The sequence below is a fragment of the Somniosus microcephalus genome, chromosome 33 (genome assembly GCF_052327205.1).
Source record: "Somniosus microcephalus isolate GS21.2 chromosome 33, FLI_Smic_1.0, whole genome shotgun sequence".
NCBI classification, from domain to species: domain Eukaryota; kingdom Metazoa; phylum Chordata; class Chondrichthyes; order Squaliformes; family Somniosidae; genus Somniosus; species Somniosus microcephalus.
Window position 1 is genome coordinate 20,976,002 of NC_141019.1, and position 21,703 is coordinate 20,997,704.

A 21,703-nucleotide genomic window follows, 5' to 3' on the forward strand; every position below is an offset into this window, starting at 1 on the left:
GGAATGCTTTACTAAAAGAAAGTTGCTATGGAGGCAGAGACTTTAACATGGGACTGGATAAGTATTTGAAAAAATATAAAAGGATATGGGAAAGGGAAGGGGAATGGGATTAAGAGTAGATATCTCTAGTTAAAGAGCCAGCACCAGCACATAGACGATGGGCTGAATGTCCCTCCTTCTGTACTGTAGTTTCTACACTTCTGCCTCGAGAAAAACCTGAGAGCAGGTTCTATTTTACACAGGCCTGTATAAACACAGAGCCAAGCACGCCTGGCCCCACAGGGACACAATCAAGTGCCTCCCATTAAAGTTAAGACACCACAAATATTTGGACAGAAAATTAGCCTACCCAAACTAATTTTTTTTTTTAATTAAAAAGTAAAATTGACAAATGAAATCAAAACAGTACAAACGTTTAGTTTAGGGCACGTACAGGACTTAAGTCCTGGCTTGTCCGGATACTCTGCCATCTATTTGCATTATAGGAATGACGAAAGAACCAGAAGTTAGTCGACACTAATATTTCCCATTATAAGGGCCATAGACAGAATCATGGAGGTTTACGGCCCAGAAGGAAGCCATTCAGCCCATCGGGTCTGTGCCAATCTTTCCAGATTGTCAATTCAGTGCTACATTGTGAGCTTATGCTTGGCAGGAACTGGGCTGAGATTGCCCAAAATCATGTCACGAAGGATCCTTGCAGCCAGCAGACTTTCATCCTGGGCCAGACTTAGCCCAGACCCAAAAGGTGAAAGGAGATCTTACTTGTACGCCATTGTGCGATCACATGATAATTCCCATGATAAATGCAAATATAGTGCAACACAATAAGCAAATAGTTAATTCATTTGAATCAAAGGGTTATTTATCATCTTACTTTATTAAAAGTGCACACAAATAGGTTATTTTTTAATAGTTTGTTTATATACAACATCAGTATGCTGACAGAAGCTTTTGCTCCTGGGTGGGACAGTGTCATACTTCTGCACAGAATTCTGGCTCATTTAAACAGAAAAAGCTTGTGGTTTATTTAGGATCGCAAATTCAGAATGTCAGGACACAGCGACAGAGCACAAGCAAGCAAATGAGGTCTCCCCCACCAGGAACAGGAACAGGCAGCCACCACAGCAAAGGCTGGCAAAATGAAGTTACCGGCCTGACAATGCACTGCAAGAAGGAGAAGCAATAGCTACAGATGGGCAAGTGGCATCATCCCACTGACAAACTCCAGGAAGGAGAAGCAACCATGTCCTCTAGTTGGCAAAATAAATACAAGTGCAGTATTACACAGGACAGCACCACATGATGCAAATTGTTTGGCACAGAGGATTGGGCTTGCGGGGGAACTAATCAAAATGTAATAGTTTGGTTTTCAACAGGGCAATATTCCACTGACTATTTCTACCACTAATGCACTCTGGTGTGTGATTTTAAAACAAAGTTTGCTGCTAGCAACCAGAGGCAAATACAAATTATTTTAGCAGTGAAACATGAAACAGACCTGCACGTATTTTATTCAAGGTCTTAACATTTGCACATTATCCTTTTTGGACAATCAAAAGCAAATGCAGGAAGTCCCAGATATCTGCATTCATTCTTAGACTATTGTAGTTAACAGTCATCACAGTGGGTGGACAATATATCATAGCCCTCATCTTAGTAAGGATCAGGAAGGGCATTCCAGCCTTACTGCAATCTTCCTGTTGGAAACCCTACTTTACATAGCTTGTGTTTAGAATGTCAGCTGTAAACTGTGAAGGCGCTTCAGCTTCTTCCTCACAAAATGCCCATTTCTCAGATCCACATTTGATGCATCATGTTGCAGGTTGTAGCTGCCCTTTATAGACGTACTCTAGGGCAGTGGCGATGGTCCTCATGTCCATCTCAATACTTCTTGCCCAGTTCTCCACATCACCAATTTCCTGCAGGGAAAACAAATATTCAGCAAGATCAGACAAAAATCAACATCCACTTGCTGCTACCTCTTGGCTGCTCAAGTCCGGGATTTTTTAACCTATTACACCCTTTATCCTTACAGAGCCCAATTCAATTTTATCTCGATAGAACGTCAATCAGCTGTCATCGATGGCCCTCTAAAAATAAATATTTGTGCAGCCAGTTTTTGACCATCTTCCACAGATGCCAGCCTTCCAGCAAGAACTTGCATTTATACAGCCCCTTTCACATCCTCAGGATTTCCCAAAGTACTTCACAGTGAATGAATTACTTTTGTTATGTCGGCAAATGCAGCAGCCAATTTGCGCACAGCAAGTTCCAACAAACAGTTGACATACTTGTTTTGGTTGAGGGATAAATATTGACCAGGACACCGGGGAGAACTTCCCTGCTCTTCTTCCAAATAGTGCCATGGGATCTTTTACGTCCACCCGAGAGAGCAGACCGGGTTTCAGTCTAACATCTCATCCGAAAGGCAGCACCTCCGACAGTGCAGCGCTTCCTCAGCACTGCACTGGAGTGTCAGCCTGGATTATGTGCTCAAGTCCCTGGAGTGCGACTTGAACCCACGACCTTCTGACTCGGAGGCGAGAGTGCAAACACTGAGCAAAGCGGACACTTAACTCAGGTGGCCGTTTTGCCGTGCGAGCCAGGACAGTTAATTTTGGCAAGATATTTGACAATAGGAGGGATCATAGCCAAGCCCAATCCTGTCCTCACACTAGAACTTTCCAACAGGGGTTACTTGATACCAATCAAGAACAGGAATTCTGGCAGATTATCTGCTCCCTAGCCTGGGGTACCGAGGCAACCCCAAATAATGTCTGGGAATCAAACCTGGGACATTCCAGTCTGTCTGGCTTAACATTACAGCAGGTAGTATCTCTACTCACGAGGCCATTGGACAGCTAACTACGTAAAAATTGGTGTTGGTGTTTATCTGCCACTCGATCAGTAGTCCTAATCCCATGGTCCTGCCCTGCTTCCAGATCCCTTCATTTAATTTTCCTTCAACCACCTCTTTAACCTATTCTTAAATGTTGACCTGGTCTCTGCTTCAATCACCAACTCTGGTAGTGAATTCCACAGCCTCACAATCTGTGTAAAACAGCATCTCCTGCGCTCGGTCCTAAATCACTTACATTTAATCTTATATCCAAGTCCCCTTGTTCTTGACCCCATAACAACTGGAAACAGTGGGGGTAATTTTAACCCCAAAAACAGGTGGGGTCGGGTCAGGAAGGGAAGCAAAAAAATGTAAAAAAATTTCAAACACGATCCCAATCCACCTCGAACCAACCCACTTCCGGTTTTAATGGAGGCAGGACGGGAGGCATGCGACCAAACAGCTCTCAGGAGACGGGTCAGTCGTTTAAAGCTTTTAAGGAGACTGCGTGCCTCCATTTTAACAAGGTTTCTATTTTTAACTACTGTCGAATGGGTTTCCCTGGCCTCGGGAAACCCAGCAGCTAAAAGGTGAGCAGGGCTGGATCCATACGGTAAGTGCCTTTCCAGCACTGCTTGTGGGCCAGGAGGAGCAGGAGTGTTTCCCCCCAGCCCCCCAAGCTGACCCTGTAAATCCCCCCCCACCACCGTTGAACTCCCTGCGATCTCCGACCAACCCAATCACGCTCTACTCCCCCCGCGATCACCGACCCCCGCCCCCCAACATCACTAAACCTACCTCCTCCTGGGCTGCAGCCTTGTGTTGCAGCCTTCCCCATCAGACAGGCAGCCAAGCCTGTCAATCAGGCTGGCTTTCAGGCAGAGAACCCGAGGGGGGGGGGGGGGGGGGGGGTGGGGAGGGAAATAAACTCAAGACACGCCCTGGAGTTAAAACTCCACGCCGTACGGGGAAACCTGCACTCCCTCCCCCGCTCCGAAACCATGCCCTGGTACATATCGGGGCCAGTCTTTTCTATCTACCTTATCTCATCCCTTCATAATTTTAAACATCTCTATCAAATCACTCTGTAATCAAATCAAATCAATTTTATTTGCCATATGTATTACTACAATGGAATGTTTTTACTCCCCGATCACTTCCACAATAGGCTGTGGGAGCTCAGAGGCACGTCGCTATTCTACAGCGCCATGTTCAGTAAAAGTCAATTCAATTGCGTCCAATGGCAGTGGGAACGCGATGTCCATCAGCCGCTCCGTCTCCGCGGACTCCTCCTCCCTGTTGCCGGCTCCACAATATGGTGTCCTTCTTCTCACGCTCACCGCCTGGCCTCAGGTCTCCATGCCCGGCTCTCCCTCCTTCCCCTCGAACTGCGAGCTTCCCGCACTGTCGCCGGTTCAAATTTGCAATGGCCCGGGGCCTGCCTCTCATGCTCACGTCCGGCCTCCAACCGCCATGCCCGGCTCCCCTCCTCCTAGTCCAAAACAGAAATTCATGACGAGGAGCTGCCGGGCGACGTGCCGAAGCGGGTCTTCGTGGCTGCTGCTGCCGCTTCCCGCTGCTGCCGCTTCCCGCTGCTGCGCTGCCTCCACCCAACTCGCCGAACACATCGCTCCGGCATCGGGAGCGGGCGGCGCAGGCCGTCCGAAGCAGGAGAGCGCTTAGCTCCGGACCGCCTCGGTCGCCATCTTGAATCGAACAACAAATCGAACGTAATCGCCTCTGTTCTAGCGAGTAATGCCCAATTTTTCCAAGTCTTCCTTTGTACTTGCGTTTAGTCACACCAGACAGCATCCTAGTGAATCTGGACTGTACCCCCTCTATTGTCTCATCATCCTTCCTATAGTGTGGAGCCCAGAACTGCACACAATACGCCAACTGTAAATGGTTTAAGGTGCAGGTGAGAATTAGTATTTGTCTTTTTGAATCGTGTTGTTTCCACTGCCCACCTCCTGTGGCAGAGAAAACAGATGGGTAGGTGACCTGCTCCCAGTCCTCTTTGTGATCTAGGCAAGAGTGATGGCCCACCACCTGATTTTCTGCCCTGCTTATATGGAAATGTCTGGATTAGATTCAGCAGATAATGTGGCTGGATTGGGCAATTAAGCAGAATGAGGATTGCATCTGCATTCCACCAGCCTCTTGCACTATGCTTTGCTGCTCAATATGCTGTTCCACCACATCTCTCTGAGTATTCACTGGCTAAAGGCCATGGAGGAGGTACAGGTGAGATGTAACGGTGAATCAATCTAAAACCTTAAGACTACAGTTGAGCCTGGCAATAACAGGAAATTGGTGATCTGGCTCTTTATATCCCATTTATACTATGGAGGGGTGTGTTTGAAAGAACATCTAGTACAGAAAAACTTTATTGGCTAGGGTGTGTCAGGTATCAGGTTTTGTGCTATTTATCTGACCGTCACATGGCTGCACGATGCAGCTGTTAGATTAAGCAAGCCGTTAAGCCAGTGTGTAAAAGGATTTTTTTTAAAAATCACAGCTCACCAAGTGGATCAAAACCCCGACTGGGTTGTCAATGGACATGGTATTTTATATTCTTTTTATTGCTGTTATTGTACTAATTGGTGCAACTTTAAGGACAAGATTAGTGCCAAGAACATGGGAACAGGAGTAGGCTATTCAGCCTCTCGAGCCTGCTCCTCCATTCAATGAGATCATGAATGATCTGCGACCTAACTCCATATACCTGCCTTTGGACAATATCCCTTAATACCTTTGGTTAACAAAAAGCTATCAATCTCAGATTTAAAATTAACAATTGACCCAGCATCAATTGCCATTCGCGGAAGAGTTCCAAACTTTGGAAACACAGTGTTCCCTAATTTCACTCCTGAAAGGTCTGGCTCTAATTTTTAGACGATGCCCCCTGGTCCTAGAATCCCCAACCAGCGGAAATAGTTTCTCTCTATCGACCCTCTGTTCCCCTTAATGTCTTGAAAACTTCAATCAGATCACCCCTTAACCTTCTAAACGTTAGGGAATACGACCCTAATTTTGTGTATGTGGGCACTGATGCCCCAACACTTGCTATCTAGGCTCACGCAGGAAGAATGGCAGTTGGACGAGATATCGGAGGGCTATCTGCCCCTTTGGAATTGTACCCCAGTGTCTTCAGCAGAAAGAGGGAAGAAAACAGATTCAAAAGCCTGAGCAACTATCAGAAGCAAGAGACTTCCATCTCATCTGCGGAGCTTGATTCAGTCAGGATCACAGACCTAGAAGCGTCAGCTTGGCTTAGTGGTAACCGCTCGTCTTGGGGGTAGATTTTAACCCACTCCTGCCCGGCAAGAACGGTGTGGGGAGGATGTTAAAGCAGGGGAGGGGTGCGGAGTTGTCCAGCCACATTCCCGCCCCCTACCATCTTTACTTACCTTAATTCAGGCACGGGAAGGAAGGACACACGACAGGCGGGGACCTACTTTACATTGGAAAATTGTGGCCCAATGGCATCATCAGTGCTGCAACGCCATTTAGACTTCTGGATTGGGGAGGTCCGCACGAGGCCAAGCCAGACAGCAGAGCCAGAGAGTGGCCAGAAGAGGCCATGATTAAGTTCTGTGGAATCCTTGTGGGATTCATGAGGTGCAGGAATGTTTCCCCCCGCCCGCCTCCAGATCCCGCAAGGACTCCCCAGCCCTGGCCAGGCCTCTCCCTCCCAGCGCGGCATCGAGTTCCAAAGCCCCCGCCCAGCGTTAATTTTATTAAGTGTTCACTTGGGTCCTGACATCCTCGGGCACCCGACCCAATACTTGCTCCTGCCCAACCAGCCCAGCCGGTTTTGGGTGGAGACTGTCCTGGATTATATAAAGGAGTCCCAGGAGTTAAAATGTCCCGGGTCTCACGCTGAACTCCCTGTGGGGGTTTCCTTCCCGCTCCGCACCGCCACCCACCGGCAGTTACCATCTGCAAGATGCACTGCAGCAACTCGCCAAGGCTTCTTCGGCAGCACCTCCCAAACCCGTGACCTCTTCCACCTAGAAGGACAAGGGCAGCAGGCGCATGGGAACACCACCACCTCCAAGTCACACACTATCCTGACTTGGAAGTATATCGCCGATCCTTCATCGTCGCTGGGTCAAAATCCTGGAACTCCCTCCCTAACAGCACTGTGGGAGCACCTTCACCACACGGACTGCAGCGGTTCAAGAAGGCGGCTCACCACCACCTTCTCAAGGGCAACTAGGGATGGGCAATAAATGCTGGCCTTGTCAGTGACGCCCACATCCCATAAAAAAAAAACGAATAAAAAAAAAACCTTTTGAAGCCAGAACGCAGTGGGTTCAAGCCCCACTGTCAGAGGTGCCGTCTTTCGGATGAGATGTTAAACTGAAACCTGATCAGTCTTTAAAAAGATCCCAAGGCGCCAATGGAAGAGGAGCAGGGAGTTCGCTCAGTCTCCTGGTCAACACTTATGCAATCAACACCACCTAAAGTAGATTAGCTGGTCATTTATCTTTGCCCTTTGTGGGACCTCAGTGTGTGCAAATTTGGCTGCTGTGTTAACATACTTAACAACAGTGACTGCACTTCAAAAGTCATTCATTGGCGGTTAAGTGCTTTAGGACATGACAGGTATTCTATAAATGCAAATTCTTTATTTTTTTCACTCTGACACCCAGGCCTTAAGGCTCCATTCTAAAGATAGCCCCAATAACAAAACTTAATAGGTCATAGCTGCAGATTGCTTGTGGAAGGGCTGAATTACAGCTTCAGAAAAGGGGAAAAGGCCCTGGTTTCAGCCACTTCGTTATTCGAATTCCATGGGAATGAGTTGATGAGAATTGATCCTCAATATAGGAACAAGTTTTCCAAATGGAAATCCTAATCTTTCCGGGTGTCTCATTGGTGCAACTGAGACATACACTAGGAGATTCTACATCAAACTGTTTCCTGGTTGAAGGGTCAGTAACCAGAGGACACAGATTTAAGGTGATTGACAAAAGAACCAGAGGCGACATGAGGAAAAACTTTTTTACGCAGCGAGTGGTTAGGATTTGGAATGCACTGCCTGATGGGGCGGTGGAGACAGATTCAATAGCAGCTTTCAAAAGGGAATTGGATAAATACTTGAAGGAGAAAAAATTGCAGAGATATGGGGAAAGAGCGGGGGAGTGGGACTGACTGGATTGCTCTTCGAAAAAGTCTCCTTCTGTGCTGTACTGTTCTATGGGGCACGTGAGACCTTTTGAAAAACTGCTGGATGAACAGAATTGAGGATTTAAAGGATAACTACAGATCTGTGGAGCATAATGGTTCATGAAACAGTGCAAGTGATATAGATCAAGCCAAAAACATAAGATTGCATCACTTACACATCACATTGCGACAAAAATGGCACCTGGCTCTCCTGCCTCCCTGAACAAACACTGCGGTGCCTCTTTTAAACACGTAATACAAGATGGCTACAGTCAAAACTGGATTTGCCAGGATCACGGTATCATTGATTTTATTTCTCTCCACAAGCCAGCAGATGGTGCTCAGTGCTGCATTAATTCAATGCTGCTCACTGAAGAGGTTTATCATTTTTCCCTCTATCTAGTTTTCTGTCCTTCTCCCCTGAAGCAGACTGACCCATGCTGGGGTTCAGTTCGAGAGTACCCGACTGCCCCCTGGAGTTAGGGTCGCCAACCCTCCAGGATTGGCCCGAAGTCTCCAAGAATTGAAGATTAATCTCCACGACACTGCTGGGAGCGACCCGGGAGAAAAATCCATAAGCATTAAAAAAAAAAGTGCCTTTTCATTTTCTTTGAACACTTCTGTTAATTAGTTATAAAAATATTGGCAGTGAAAAAAGGCTGTTTGGACAGTCAAGAGTCATCCAATTAGGTAACAGAGTGTCTTTTCGCTTTCCCATTTGCATGGGGAGGCGGGGGGGGGGGGGGCGCCGTGAGGACGGGCGTGTTAGGTGACTAATGGGAGCGTTTTTTTTAAAATTAGTTCCGGGATGTGGGCATCGCTGGCAAGGCCGGCATTTATTGCCCATCCCTAGTTGCCCCTTGAGAAGGTGGTGGTGAGCCTCCTTCTTGAACCACTGCAGTCCGTGTGGTGAAGGTACTCCCACAGTGCTGTTAGGGAGGGAGTTCCAGGATTTTGACCCAGCGACGATGAAGGATCGGCCGATATACTTCTAAGTCAGGATGGTGTGTGACTTGGAGGGGAACTTGGAGGTGGTGGTGTTCCCATGCACCTGCTGCCCTTGTCCTTCTAGGTGGAAGAGGTCGTGGGTTTGGGAGGTGCTGCCGAAGAAGCCTTGGCGAGTTGCTGCAGTGCATCTTGTAGATGGTACACACTGCAGCCACGGTGCGCCGGTGGTGGAGGGAGTGAATGTTTAAGGTGGTGGATGAGGTGCCAATCAAGTGGGCTGCTTTGTCCTGGATGGTGTTGAGCTTCTTGAGTGTTGTTGGAGCTGCACTCATCTAGGCAAGTGGAGAGTATTCCATCACACTCCTTACTTGTGCCTTGTAGATGGTGGAAAGGCTTTGGGGAGTCAGGAGGCGAGACACTCGCCGCAGAATACCCAGCCTCTGACCTGCTCTTGTTGCCACAGTATTTATGTGGCTGGTCCAGTTAAGTTTCTGGTCAATGGTGACCCCCAGGATGTTGATGGTGGGGGATTTGGTGATGGTAATGTGGGGGGCGTGGGGTGGTTGGAGGCCGGAGGACATGTGTTGAAACTGCCAGGAAGACATTCAACCAGAGTTGACACCCCTACCCCGGAGTACATCAAACAAGTGGCTATTCTGTGTGTGTGAGCCTAGACAGTTAGTGTCAATAGACTGTTTAATCATAGGGGGCATCCCAACATCCCAGAGCTTCCTTGCCTGTACTGCTCATGACTGCACCATGCAGCACATTTGCCAACTGAGCAACTGGGGAAAGCCTCAATTAAAAAGATTTTTAACCTTACAATGAAGACTATACTCGTAAAGCTGAAAATTCAACGTGTCTTTCTGCGCTGTTATTAATCTGAGTCTTTCCAATTTGGGGGAAAAAAAAATCACAAAATAGCTGCAAAAAAGCGACCCGAAGTGATCAACATTCTAAAATACAAAGAAAACATAAGAACTACAGCACTTTTATGAATTCATCGCATCAGGAGTCTGTTTTTACCTCAATGTGGTGCAGAAATACTACCGAATGATCAAATAGTCAATGTTATCACTTCCCAGTTTTTTCCGAAAAATTGTAACTTAATTTATTATTTTGACGTGTCCTTTTTAAAGTGTTGCTTTCCTGGATAAATGATTTACAAATAATGGTTTGCAAGCTGCAAAAAATGTCATTCACATTAAAATATCTTCCTAGGGGCTGTCAACGCTGGCTTTTTACTTGCAGAGTTGCAGTGTTCTGGCAGGTGATGGGTTACTGAAGCCACATCATCCTGAACAATCTCACTTATTAAATCACTATGATTGGTAGAGTGAAATCTTATAAATATTTGATCACTTCAAGTTAGGACAGCAGGTTGGAAGATTCCAAAGTAAATATCAACACCCCAATGATATATCGAGCTATATTTTCCACAGGAAAAAAAGCAGCCCTCCTGAAATGCGATTAGTGAACAAGGACCGAGTAGCTGAAGGTAAAGGCTGTTTATCCAGTTGCTTGAGCAGCAGCTGGGGAGCTGAAAATAATTATAGCGTCTATTGTAAGTCAGGCCTCTTAAGAGATGGATCGCCTTAACACCCACAGGTGTGGGCTCTGCTCGGAGGCAAACAGCATGCTTGTGTTGTCCCACTGCAGTGGAACATTTGTGAGGAGAACATTTGCAGTGAGATGTCATGAACGACTTCGGAAGTGGCCAGAACGCACAACAGAGTGATGGACATCTTGTTGAAATGCATCATCAGATGGACTTGTATACAATATTAAAATTAAAATAATACCTTCCTCCTCCACAACCAAATGCCATGTGCCAGCAAGAGGAGCCGACTGTGCTTTGATAGTGGCATTTCACAAAAAGTCTACCTGAAGTGGGGAAGGGAAGCATTCTACCCATTACCAGCAGTGTGGGTAGCATCAAAAAATAGATTTACCTGGCAGATGTTACAACCATCACAGAGGGGCAAGGTACTAAAAGAGCAGTGAATATGCCACCCAGTAGAATATTCAGTCCACCACAGACAAAGCATTCCAAGTTGCTGACTACCGTATATCTCTACTGATGGAAATTGAACTCCCTGACATGGGACATCAGTGGAGATAGTCATTAACCTGGGGTAATTAAATGATTATGTTGTTCCAGACTGAAGGCCGCAAGAGTCTCTCTGACAGCTGTTGGAAAGATATAGTAGCTCATTATTTCAAGGTTTAACATTTCCTGAGTGACTACAGTCAAAGCAGGTTTGGCAATAGGCCAGAAATCAGATACACTTAATTCCCTGTTCCCACAATTAGAAGCCAAATGTGTAAATTAAGCCGACTCCCTCCCCAACAAGGAAAATGAAAATGACAAAAAGCACATTTTGCACATCAGGTTCAGTCATGGTACAGTGTGTTCACATAGTGCTTACAGGGTCACACATTGATAGCACACACCAAAGTTTCCATCCAGTGCGCTAGCAATCTTGTACAGGCTTGGGCAGCACTGGGCACAGAGGTAGTAGAAACACTTGGTTGTGAATCATAGCTCAGCTCAGTGGGCAGCACGCTCACACAAGTCAGCAGGTTGTGGGTTCAAGGCCCCCCTCCAGGACTCGAGTGTCAGCTTAGATTATGTGCTCCAGTGCAGTACTGAGGGAGTGCAGCACTGTCAGAGGTGCCACCTTTTGGATAAGGCATTAAGCCAAAGTCCCAACTACAGGAAACTCTTTGGTATCTGGCACCGACGGGACCGGCGTGTTGCCGGTTGATCAAAAATTCCGGATGACGGAGAAGGTTATCTACCGAGGCTATTTTTAAACAAAGAAAAATTAAAAAATCAAGAAATGTGCAGTATACAGTAATTGGGTACTCACCTACAGAATGTTGTGTTAAATGGATGGTGGAAGATGCTTGATTAAGTACAGTACTGCCAGTTGATGGTAATGCAATGCAATGACTACCAGCAGCGTGGGAGACACACAGTACCCCTGTAAAATGGTGGATCAGAAGAGACTACCGGCAGCGCGGGAGAGTCAGACTCCTGTTATTGAGGTGTTCTGACTTCCGACAGCGCCAAGAAGCCGAGTAGTGGCAGTTTGGAGAACTACCCCCACTGACTCTCCCGCGGTGGCCGAGTTACTCGGACTCAGCAACATTGCTGGTTATTGAGGTGTTGTTTTCGGAGTGAGAATTTTGCCGGTTAATAGAGAATTCCGGATATTTAGGTGCCGTTTAAACGAGAGTTTCCTGTACTTGCGCAGGTGGAGAAGAGTTCCCACGGCGCTACTCGAGCAAGAATAGGGAGTACTCCTGGTGTCCTGGCCAACATTTATCCCTCAACCAACACCACCAAAACAGATTAACTGGTCATGCGTTTCATTGCTGTTGATGGGATCTTGCTGTGTGCAAATTGGCTGCCACTTTTACCTAAATAACAACAGTGACAGCATTTCAGGAGAAATCCACTGGCTGTGAAGTGCTTTGGGACTTTCTAAGAACATGGTAAGGCCCAATACAAATACAAGTTCTTTCTTTCACAGCCCCCCGCTGCTCCAACTGTACAAGTTTCATTTAAGATTCTGCTCAAAAGGTCAACTCTCTGGATTGAACTGTGACGGGATTAAATCTAAATGTTTGGAAAAAATAAAACGGCCCTAGCTAGTTTGAATTGAATTTGATTGAAAATCAGCTTATAAAAGAATCGTTTTCCTTTTTTTTTTTTTTTTTTTTTTTTTTGAGGGGGGGGGGGGGGGGGAAGAAAGAGAAGAGAAGGGGTAGAAAAATTGAGCCGAGAGGAACAGCGTACATTTTATGTCACAAATCATCACATGTAACTAATGTGACAAAGACAAAAAGCATTCTGCAAGATGTTAGTTTTAAAAGTACGTTTAAAAACACAATCAAGGTGATTAACAAGTTTTGGGATACATCAGGGCCTTCCACTGTTCCAATTTACCTTTAGCGCCTGGTTGAAGTTGTCCACCATACCAAGCCACTGCTGTGTCTGTTTGGCAAACTGGGCGGCCTGGATCTGCAGAGTTTTTACTTCATTATCCAGTTTCCGCTGATTCACATAAGCCTGCGCCACTCTGAAAGGGAGACAGCAACATATCAATCAGCATGCTTGCAGAGGTGATAAATGGCTGGTTACTTATGCAGCCAAGTAAATGGCAAAATACGCTCTTACGAACAATTTTATCACAATTGTAATGAAGTATTTATCTCACTGAACATTCTGAATCTATGATTTTGCTTAAATAAAGTACAGCGAACTTGCACGGCTCTTTTTTAAATGTACGTGCTCATGCAATCATTGCATTCTTCAAGAACACTTCCCTCCCCTGTGTAATCTACCATCGAGACAAACAAGGGCAGCAATGTTGTGGGAACACCATCTCCTCCATGTTCTCCTCTAAGTCACACAGCGGCCTGGCTTGGACATATTTTGCTTTTCCTTCATCATCGCTGGGCCAGTATCCTGGAATTCCTTACCCAACACCATCATGGGGGCACCATCATAAAAGGATCGCAGCGGTTTAAGGAGAAGGCTCACCACCACTTTCTCAGGGCAACTGGGGAAGCGCAATAAAAGCAACCTTTCCAGTGCCACCCAAACAGTTCAACAAAAAAAAAATCTGCTCCAGATAAAGGGACCCCCACCCCAAACCAAATTGAATTCTCACCCAAACAGGTCACTATTCCCATTCCCCTTGCGTTATAACCAAGTGCACCCAATCAGGACATTCCTTTACAGAAGGTGCTTTCAATGGTGCTATCGGGGTCTGGCACTGGGTTTAAATATATACAGGAAACTCTCGTTTAAACGGCACCTAAATATCCGGAATTCTCCATTAACTGGCAAAATTCTCACTCCGAAAACAACACCTCAATAACCGGCAATGTTGCCAAGTCCGAGTCTCCCGTGGTGGCCGAGTTAGTCAGTGGGGGTAGTTCTCCAAACTGCCACTACTTGGCTTCTAGGCGCTGTCGAAAGTCGGAACACCTCAATACCCCTGTAACAGGAGTCTGACTCTCCCGCGCTGCCGGTAGTCTCTTCTGATCCGCCATTTTACAGGGGTACTGTGTGTCTCCCACGCTGCTGGTAGTCATTGCATTGCATTACCCTCAACTGGCAGTACTGTACTTAATCAAGCATCTTCCACCATCCATTTAACACAACATTCTGTGGGTGAGTACCCAATTACTGTATACTGCACATTTCTTGATTTTTTAATTTTTCTTTGTTAAATATAGCCTCGGTAGATAACCCTCTCCATTATCCGGAATTTTTGATCAACCGGCAACACGCCGGTCCCGTCGGTGCCGGATACCAAAGAGTTTCCTGTATTGCCATCAATATTTAACAGCAGAAACCCTGACTGTAAATAAGCTCCACGTGATTTTGGTGTTCCAAGATGGGCAAACTCAACCCCCCTTTGCAGAGTCACCGCCACTGCCAACATTGGAGCGAACGCTGTAAATATAAAAGGGGAGGGGGGGGGCACTTCTGCTGTGTGAGAAGCAAAGAGCCTCCTCGAGGTGGTATGTGTCCGCTCCTCCAGGAGCACCAGTACCTCTGGCAGCAGCTGCTGGCACAAGACATCATCTTGCTTGGCTAAGCACACAACCTGTCTATACAGGCTGAGCATTGCGGTTTTCACATTGTTGGGCAGTACAGGTATTGAGGTGAAGGCCCAACTTCTGAAAATAAAAGCCTTGCGCTGCTGTTTGCGTGTTGCCGCCGGTGCTGTAGAATCCACCCACCGTGTAAACAACAACATGCATTCATATACAGTAGCACCTTTAACATAGTAAAAATCCCAAGGCGCTTCACAGGAGTGTTATCAAACATAAATTTGACACCGAGCCACATAAGGAGATATTAGGACAGGTGACTAAAAGCTTGGTCAAAGAGATAGGTTTTAAGAAGCGTCTTAAAGGTGGAGAGAGGTAGAGAGGCGGAGAGGTTTAGGGAGAGAATTCCAGAGCTTAGGGCCCAGGCAGCTGAAGGCACGGCCGCCAATAGTGGAGCGATTAAAATCAGGGATTCTCGAGGCCAGAATTGGAGGAGCGCAGAGATCTCGGGAGGGATATGATGAGGTGTATTGCAGAATCACTCCTCAGTGAAGTGAAGCGGTTCTGCAGTGTACAGGGGGCATAAGGTTGAACTGGATTTGGAGAAGGTTCGAATAATCCATTTGAGGATTAAACAGTTAACAACAATTCAAATCAAGCGACAAGCAATCCACCTCCAGAATGAAATACAACCAACAAATCAGCACTAATGGCGATGCGCAATAAGAAACAGCTGACAAAACGTCATTCCAATTAACGGGCTTAAACTGCAGTATGTGTACAATTATACCAGTCATACTTCTCGGCTGTGTTGTCCCCCCATAGTCAAACAGCCTGCCAGCACTCACTGCCAAGGCTCTTGCGTGTGGAATGATTCGCGCATGGGGAACTGTGCCCCAGCATGAGTCAGTCCTTTCAAGAGAAGAGGCGAGAAATTAGGAGAGAAAACGAGAGTCCTCATCCAAGCAGAATATTTCTACCAGTATTTATGATTCTCATGCTCACACATTGGATATTATCAATTCCCCAATTTCCCCAAATGATGTGTGTGTGTGCTGACAAATATTTTGCACTTAACTTTCTTGCAAATTCAGTAAATAAGCAATGGTTCTGCTTCAATGTTTAAGTTACTTTTTTCTCCTCCTTTCAATCGCCCCTCCCTCAATTTTATCTTCGGAAGGTGACGAGATAAAAATTATTTTGGATTTCTGCTTTCCAAGGCAAAATATTAAAATGCAAAATACTTCTAATGCAGGTGAAAATTTAAGAACCGTGTCACTTATTTTCCAGGGTTACTATCTCAGAAACCCTGAAGCGGTGGCATCTACTGTGACTCAAATCAGCAGGCGGCTGTACCGTGGGACATGATTAGTTCAGTGCCAGAGGCAGCCACTTCTTAACAATGTCAGCTTGTGAACGTGACTTGGGTAAACTTAGGCAGCAATGGGGAAGCTGGAAGGCATATGAACTGATGTGATGACGTGCGACATTTTAATTACGATTGCCAGAGGCTCTCAGACCGCCACCAGATTCGATAGTTTATACCTAATCAAAAAGCTTTGGTAAACTTGCATCATAACTCTCTAAATACTCAACCACATGCCCAGTTTTCAAAATTTGCCAATAAGTTTGCTAAATGATAAACAGCCAATCAAATATTCTAGCATCACAGTACAGGAAACTCTTTGGTATCCGGCACCGACGGGACCGGCGTGTTGCCGGTTGATCAAAAATTCCGGATGACGGAGAGGGTTATCGACCGAGACTATTTTTAACAAAGAATTTTTTTTTTAAATCAAGAAATGTGCAGTATACAGTAATTGGGTACTCACCTACAGAATGTTGTGTTAAATGGATGGTGGAAGATGCTTGATTAAGTACAGTACTGCCAGTTGAGGGTAATGCAATGCAATGACTACCAGCAGCGTGGGAGACACACAGTACCCCTGTAAAATAGCGGATCAGAAGAGACTCCCGGCAGCGCGGGAGAGTTAGACTCCCGTTACAGGGGTATTGAGGTGTTGTATTCGGAGTGAGAATTTTGCCGGTTAATAGAGAATTCCGGATATTTAGGTGCCGTTTAAACGAGAGTTTCTTGTACATAAATCAGCGAACTACCAGTCTGATGAAAGTGAGGAACTGAAAGAAATCAGTATTTGTAGGGAAATGGTGTTAGGGAAATTGACGGGATTGAAGGCCGATAAATCCCCAGGGCCTGATAATCTACATCCTAGGGTAATTAAGGAAGTGGCCCTAGAAATAGTAGATGTATTGCTGATCATCTTCCAACATTCGATAGAATCTGGAACAGTTCCCATGGATTGGAGGGTAGCTAATGTTACCCCACTATTCAAAAAGGTGGGAGAGAGAAAACAGGGAATTATAAGCCTGACATTGGTGGTGGGGAAAATGCTAGAGTCCATTATAAAAGATGTAATAGCAGAGCACTTGGAAAACAGTGACAGGATCGGACGAAGTCAACATGGATTTACAAAAGGTAAATCGTGCTTGACTAATCTACTGGAATTTTTTGAGGATGTAACTGGTAAAATAGATAAGGGAGAACCAGTGGATGTGGTGTATTTGGACTTTCAAAAGGCTTTCGATGAGGTCCCACATAAGAGATTAGCGTGTAAAGTTAAGGCACATGGGATTGGGGGCAAGGTATTGACTTGGATAGAGAACTGGTTGGCAGACAGAAAGCAAAGAGTTGGAATAAACGGGTCTTTTTCCGAGTGGCAGTCAGTGACTAATGGGGTACCGCAGGGATCGGTTCTTGGACCCCAGCTATTCACAATATATATTAATGATCTAGACAAAGGAACTAGATGTAATATCTCCAAGTTTGCAGACGACACAAAGCTGGGCGGGCGTGTGTGCTGTGAGGAGGATGCTGAGAAACTCCAGTATGATTTGGACAGGTTGGGTGATTGGGCAGAAGCATGGCAGATGCAATATAACGTAGATAAATGCGAGGTTATCCACTTTGGTGGCAAAAACAGGAAGGCAGATTATCTGAATGGCAATAGATTGGGAAAAGGGGAAGTGCAACGAGACCTGGGTGTCCTTGTGCACCAGTCGCTGAAGGTAAGCATGCAGGTGCAGCAGGCGGTTAAGGCGGCAAATGGTATGTTGACCTTTGTAGCAAGAGGGTTTGAGTACGGGAACAAGGATGTCTTGCTGCAGTTGTACAGGGCCTTGGTGAGACCACACCTTGAGTATTGTGTGCAGTTTTGGTCGCCTTATCTGAGGAAGGATGTTCTTGCTGTGGAGGGAGTGCAGCGAAGATTCACCAGGCTGATACCTGGGATGGCAGGAATGACGTATGAGGAGAGATTGGGTCAATTGGGCTTATACTCGTTGGAGTTTAGAAGAATGAGAGGGGATCTCATTGAAACTTATAAAATTCTGACAGGACTGGACAGACTAGATGCAGAAAGGATGTTCCCAATGGTCGGGGAGTCCAGAACCAGGGGTCACAGTTTAAAGATAAGGGGTAAGCCATTTAGGACAGAGATGAGGAGGGATTTCTTCACCCAGAGGTGAACCTGTGGAATTCTCTACCACAGAAGGCAGTTGAGGTCAATTCATTAAATATATTCAAGGAGTTGTTGGATATATTTCTTAAGGCTAAAGGTACTGAATTTGGATGATCTGCTATGATCTCATTGAATGGCGGAGCAGGCTCGAGGGGCCGAATGGCCTACTCCTGCTCCTATCTTCTATGTTTCTATGCAACATGAAAAAAGGCTCCAAAGCCCAGGGACAGATGGTCATTGTCCAAGTGCTAAGAGAGAGGATTTGTGAGGCACTGACAATCATTATCAGGAAGTCACTGGGCACTGGGGAGGTACCAGTAGATTTGAAACAGGCCAACGTGGTGCCCATACTCAGAAAAAGATGACAAAAAGACACACGCAACTACAGACCCATTAGTCTCACTTCCAATGCCATGTAAAATAGAGGAACTGATCAGGAGAAAGCTTGCGGTCAACTTGGATTCAGAAGGCGATGATCTTGCCTTACCAACCTCCTTGACTTCTTTTGAGGAAGTGACAACCCAAGTGGACAGCCCCATGTTGTACGATAGCAAAATACTGCGGATGCTGGAAATCTGAAATAACAACAGAAAATGCTGGAAAAACTCAGCAGGCCAGGCAACAGCCGTGGAGAAAATAGAGTCAACGTTTCGGGTCAAAACCCTTTGTCAAGACTTGGAAAGAGAATTGTGGGAAAAAGTGGAATCAGTTGTTCCATTACATCTTCAAACAAGAGTCACCATTACTGATGTGAAATGACTTCTTTGTTGAGGTTACGGAGATGCTTGCTTTGGAAGTCAGTCACACAACACTGAGCCATTGTGTTAACGGCACTATAAATTGTTCCCTTTATGAAAGAGCCCAGGATTACTTGGTAGCCAGTTTGTGTTATGCAAAAGTGGTCAATCACAGACAACACTAGACTTCGGAGGCGAGCAGCTGTATTTTTTTATCTTTTCAGTCAGCAGATTATTGCAGTGCCTGACATGGCTGTGCTGTTTTCTCAACAAGGTCAGTCATTTCAAACAGACGAGGATAAAAAAAAAAGAAAAACGGTCATTCTTGGGCTCAAAGCAATACTTTGCAAAAATCCAAGGAAGTAAAAAGGGTTCATCTCAGTAGAAAGGTCACGTAAGTTGGTTAAGACAATGGGCCTGAATTTGCAGTCGGAGGCTTCCCGCGGGGAAATGCCTCCAATCCGCAAATAAAGTCCTCGTCTACCTTCTGCCTCAGGATCCATGGAGACTGCCGCTCCTGGGCCTCTATGCGTAGACATGTGTAGAGGCCCAGGTATCCCAGAGGCGCAGGCGGTTCGCAAGCGCCCCTGGGATCACGTGGGCCGGCCCAACCAATAAAAAGGGGATCCCCATTCATGGTTATAGGGATTCCATTTTCGTACGGAATCCCCATAAGCATGAATGGGGATCACATAAAAAACGTTTACATACCAAAGAAATTTTAAAAATTTACATTTAAAATTAATTAAAATACAATTTCATTAAATATTTAATTAAAAAAGTAAATGTTTTAAAGGGGCTAAAAATAACCTGAACTTATTTTACAGGTTTTTTTATGTTTAAATAATTTTTTTAAAAATTTGGGGGAAAATTTGGGTTCTTTTGCGCCTCCTGTTAGCGCCCTAAGAGGGCACTAACGGAGCACAAAGCAACGAGCGCCCGGGCGCGGCGGCGCCCACGCAATTCAGCGGGAGGTTGGCGCCGGTGGTAACTGGTAGCGCCCCGTGGCGCTGCGCCGCCGGCGATGACTTCATCGCCATGCGCAGCGCCCCGGCCGCAATCTTCGGGAGCGCCCCCTGACTTACCGTCGGACGCTATGTCCGACGGGGTCAAGGGGGCCTACCTGCGGCCGGGAAGGTGCTATTTAAAGGCGAGGTGCGGGGCGGCCATTTTTGTTGCTGGCCGCCTGAGCACCCCTACCCCCTGCCGTGTGGTGCCGGCTGCACTCCATAAGCCCGGCACTTCCCGAGTGCCGAGCTCTTTTGCCGGCATTCCCGATCCCCGGGGGCCCAGCTGGGCCCCGGGTCACGCTGCGCAAGGCCCCTCCCCTTTAAGAAGGGGAGGAAGGCCTGCAATACCGCGGCGTGGCACGTAGCGCTGTGATATTGACTCGCAGTGCCCCAAGAGGGATGCGGGGCGCTTCCAGTAGCGCCCCGCTTCCCTCTTGGGGCGTAGCCACACATGTTCCGGCGCGGGGGTGCTAATTTTTCCGGGGTCCTAAAATAGCGCCCGGACGAAGTTAGTGCCCCAAATGGGGCACTACTCAATCTTTAGCCCAATATGTTTTATGTTCATTTAAACTTTTACGCTGGTAAAAGCAGGCATTTGCTGGGCAGTAGTTAGTCAAATAGCCCAACTCTCCGCCCGCGAATATCCATTTCCCGGAGATGCGGATGATCTGTCAAGAACTTGCGGGGTCCTTACGGGCACGTACACACCACGTAGGCACTCGTAAGGCCCCGGAAAATCCGGGGTCAATGATTGGAGGAAGAACTTGAGGGCAAGCCTGGAGTTCAAGTCGCTCAACACTTGGTGAAATCCTCATCAAAAAGACTGCATGTTCAGCTCCCAGGACTACCCTTCACGTCATCTCATTTGCTTTGGCTGGGGAGGAGGGTGCAGGGGGCAGAAGTGGGAGGAAATAAAAAAGTGCGAGGGAGGAAGGAAAGAAGAGTGGGTGGGAGAGATTCTGTAAAGGGATAGAAAACCATCAGAAGCAGTGGTGCAGGAATCAATGATACAGGAAAAAGTAGGATGGTGGTCCTACTGAGGGAGTTTGAGGAATTTGGCTTCAGATCGAGGTGCAAGACCTTGTAGATATCAGGATGATCCTGGTGCCGTGCACTGGACCAGTTAGGCAGACACAGATTAGATAGGTCAATGTGTGGCCAGACAGATGGCGTAGGAAAGAAGATTTTAGATTCCCAAGATATGGAGATACATTCTGAAGGAAGGGGAAGCTGTTTAGATGGGATGGCCTTCATCTAAATTTGATTGGTAGCAATGTTCTTACAGAGGAGGGTAAATACAGCAGTGTGGAAGGATTTAAACTTATTAGCCCCGGGAGAAGGATACAAACAGAACCAACCAACAAGAAAATAAAGGAAGGAATTTAAAGGTTAAATAAGAGATCTGCAAAGGACAGGCTTAAACATAATTGGGTTGAATTTCCTGATAAACTAGCATAACTGGGCCAGACAGGGGAGCAAAACCGAGCGGCGAGCCATTTTGCTGCTCCCCCATCACCGGACGGCACTTCTGGAACTTTTGCTCCAGAAGCAACACTGACCACACAATAAACCCACCCAAATGATGGGAATACATCATGCATTGTACAGGAAACTCTATTATCCGGCACCGGCGTAGTGCCGGTTTATCAAAAAGTCCGGATTACAGAGAGGTATAGTTAAAAGGTACAAGAGCTCCGTGCACAGCAACAAATCCAGGCTTCCCTGTTGCTTAGCAACATGTGCAGGAACTCCGGCCACAGACCAAGCGTCCCTGTTGCTTAGCAACAAGTGCACGAACCCCGGTTACACAGCCACAGATCCAGGAACTGCCACTAATATGAAGTAAAACTTACCTGAACCTACTCCTGAATTTTGCCG

At 46.5% G+C, this 21,703-nt stretch overlaps 1 protein-coding gene across 1 annotated transcript in view; it reads right to left on the reverse strand.

Moving 5' to 3' along the window:
- Window positions 1-861: 861 nt before the first annotated feature.
- Window positions 862-21,703, reverse strand: part of bloc1s1 (biogenesis of lysosomal organelles complex-1, subunit 1) — a 116,895-nt gene continuing 96,053 nt past the window's right edge. The window contains exons 3-4 of the mRNA XM_085972712.1: window positions 12,921-13,053; window positions 862-1,922 (exon numbers count right to left, since the gene is read on the reverse strand). Of these exons, the coding sequence (XP_085828838.1) occupies window positions 1,815-1,922; window positions 12,921-13,053 (241 nt within the window). The 3' untranslated portion in view covers window positions 862-1,814. The remainder of the gene's footprint in view (window positions 1,923-12,920; window positions 13,054-21,703) is intronic.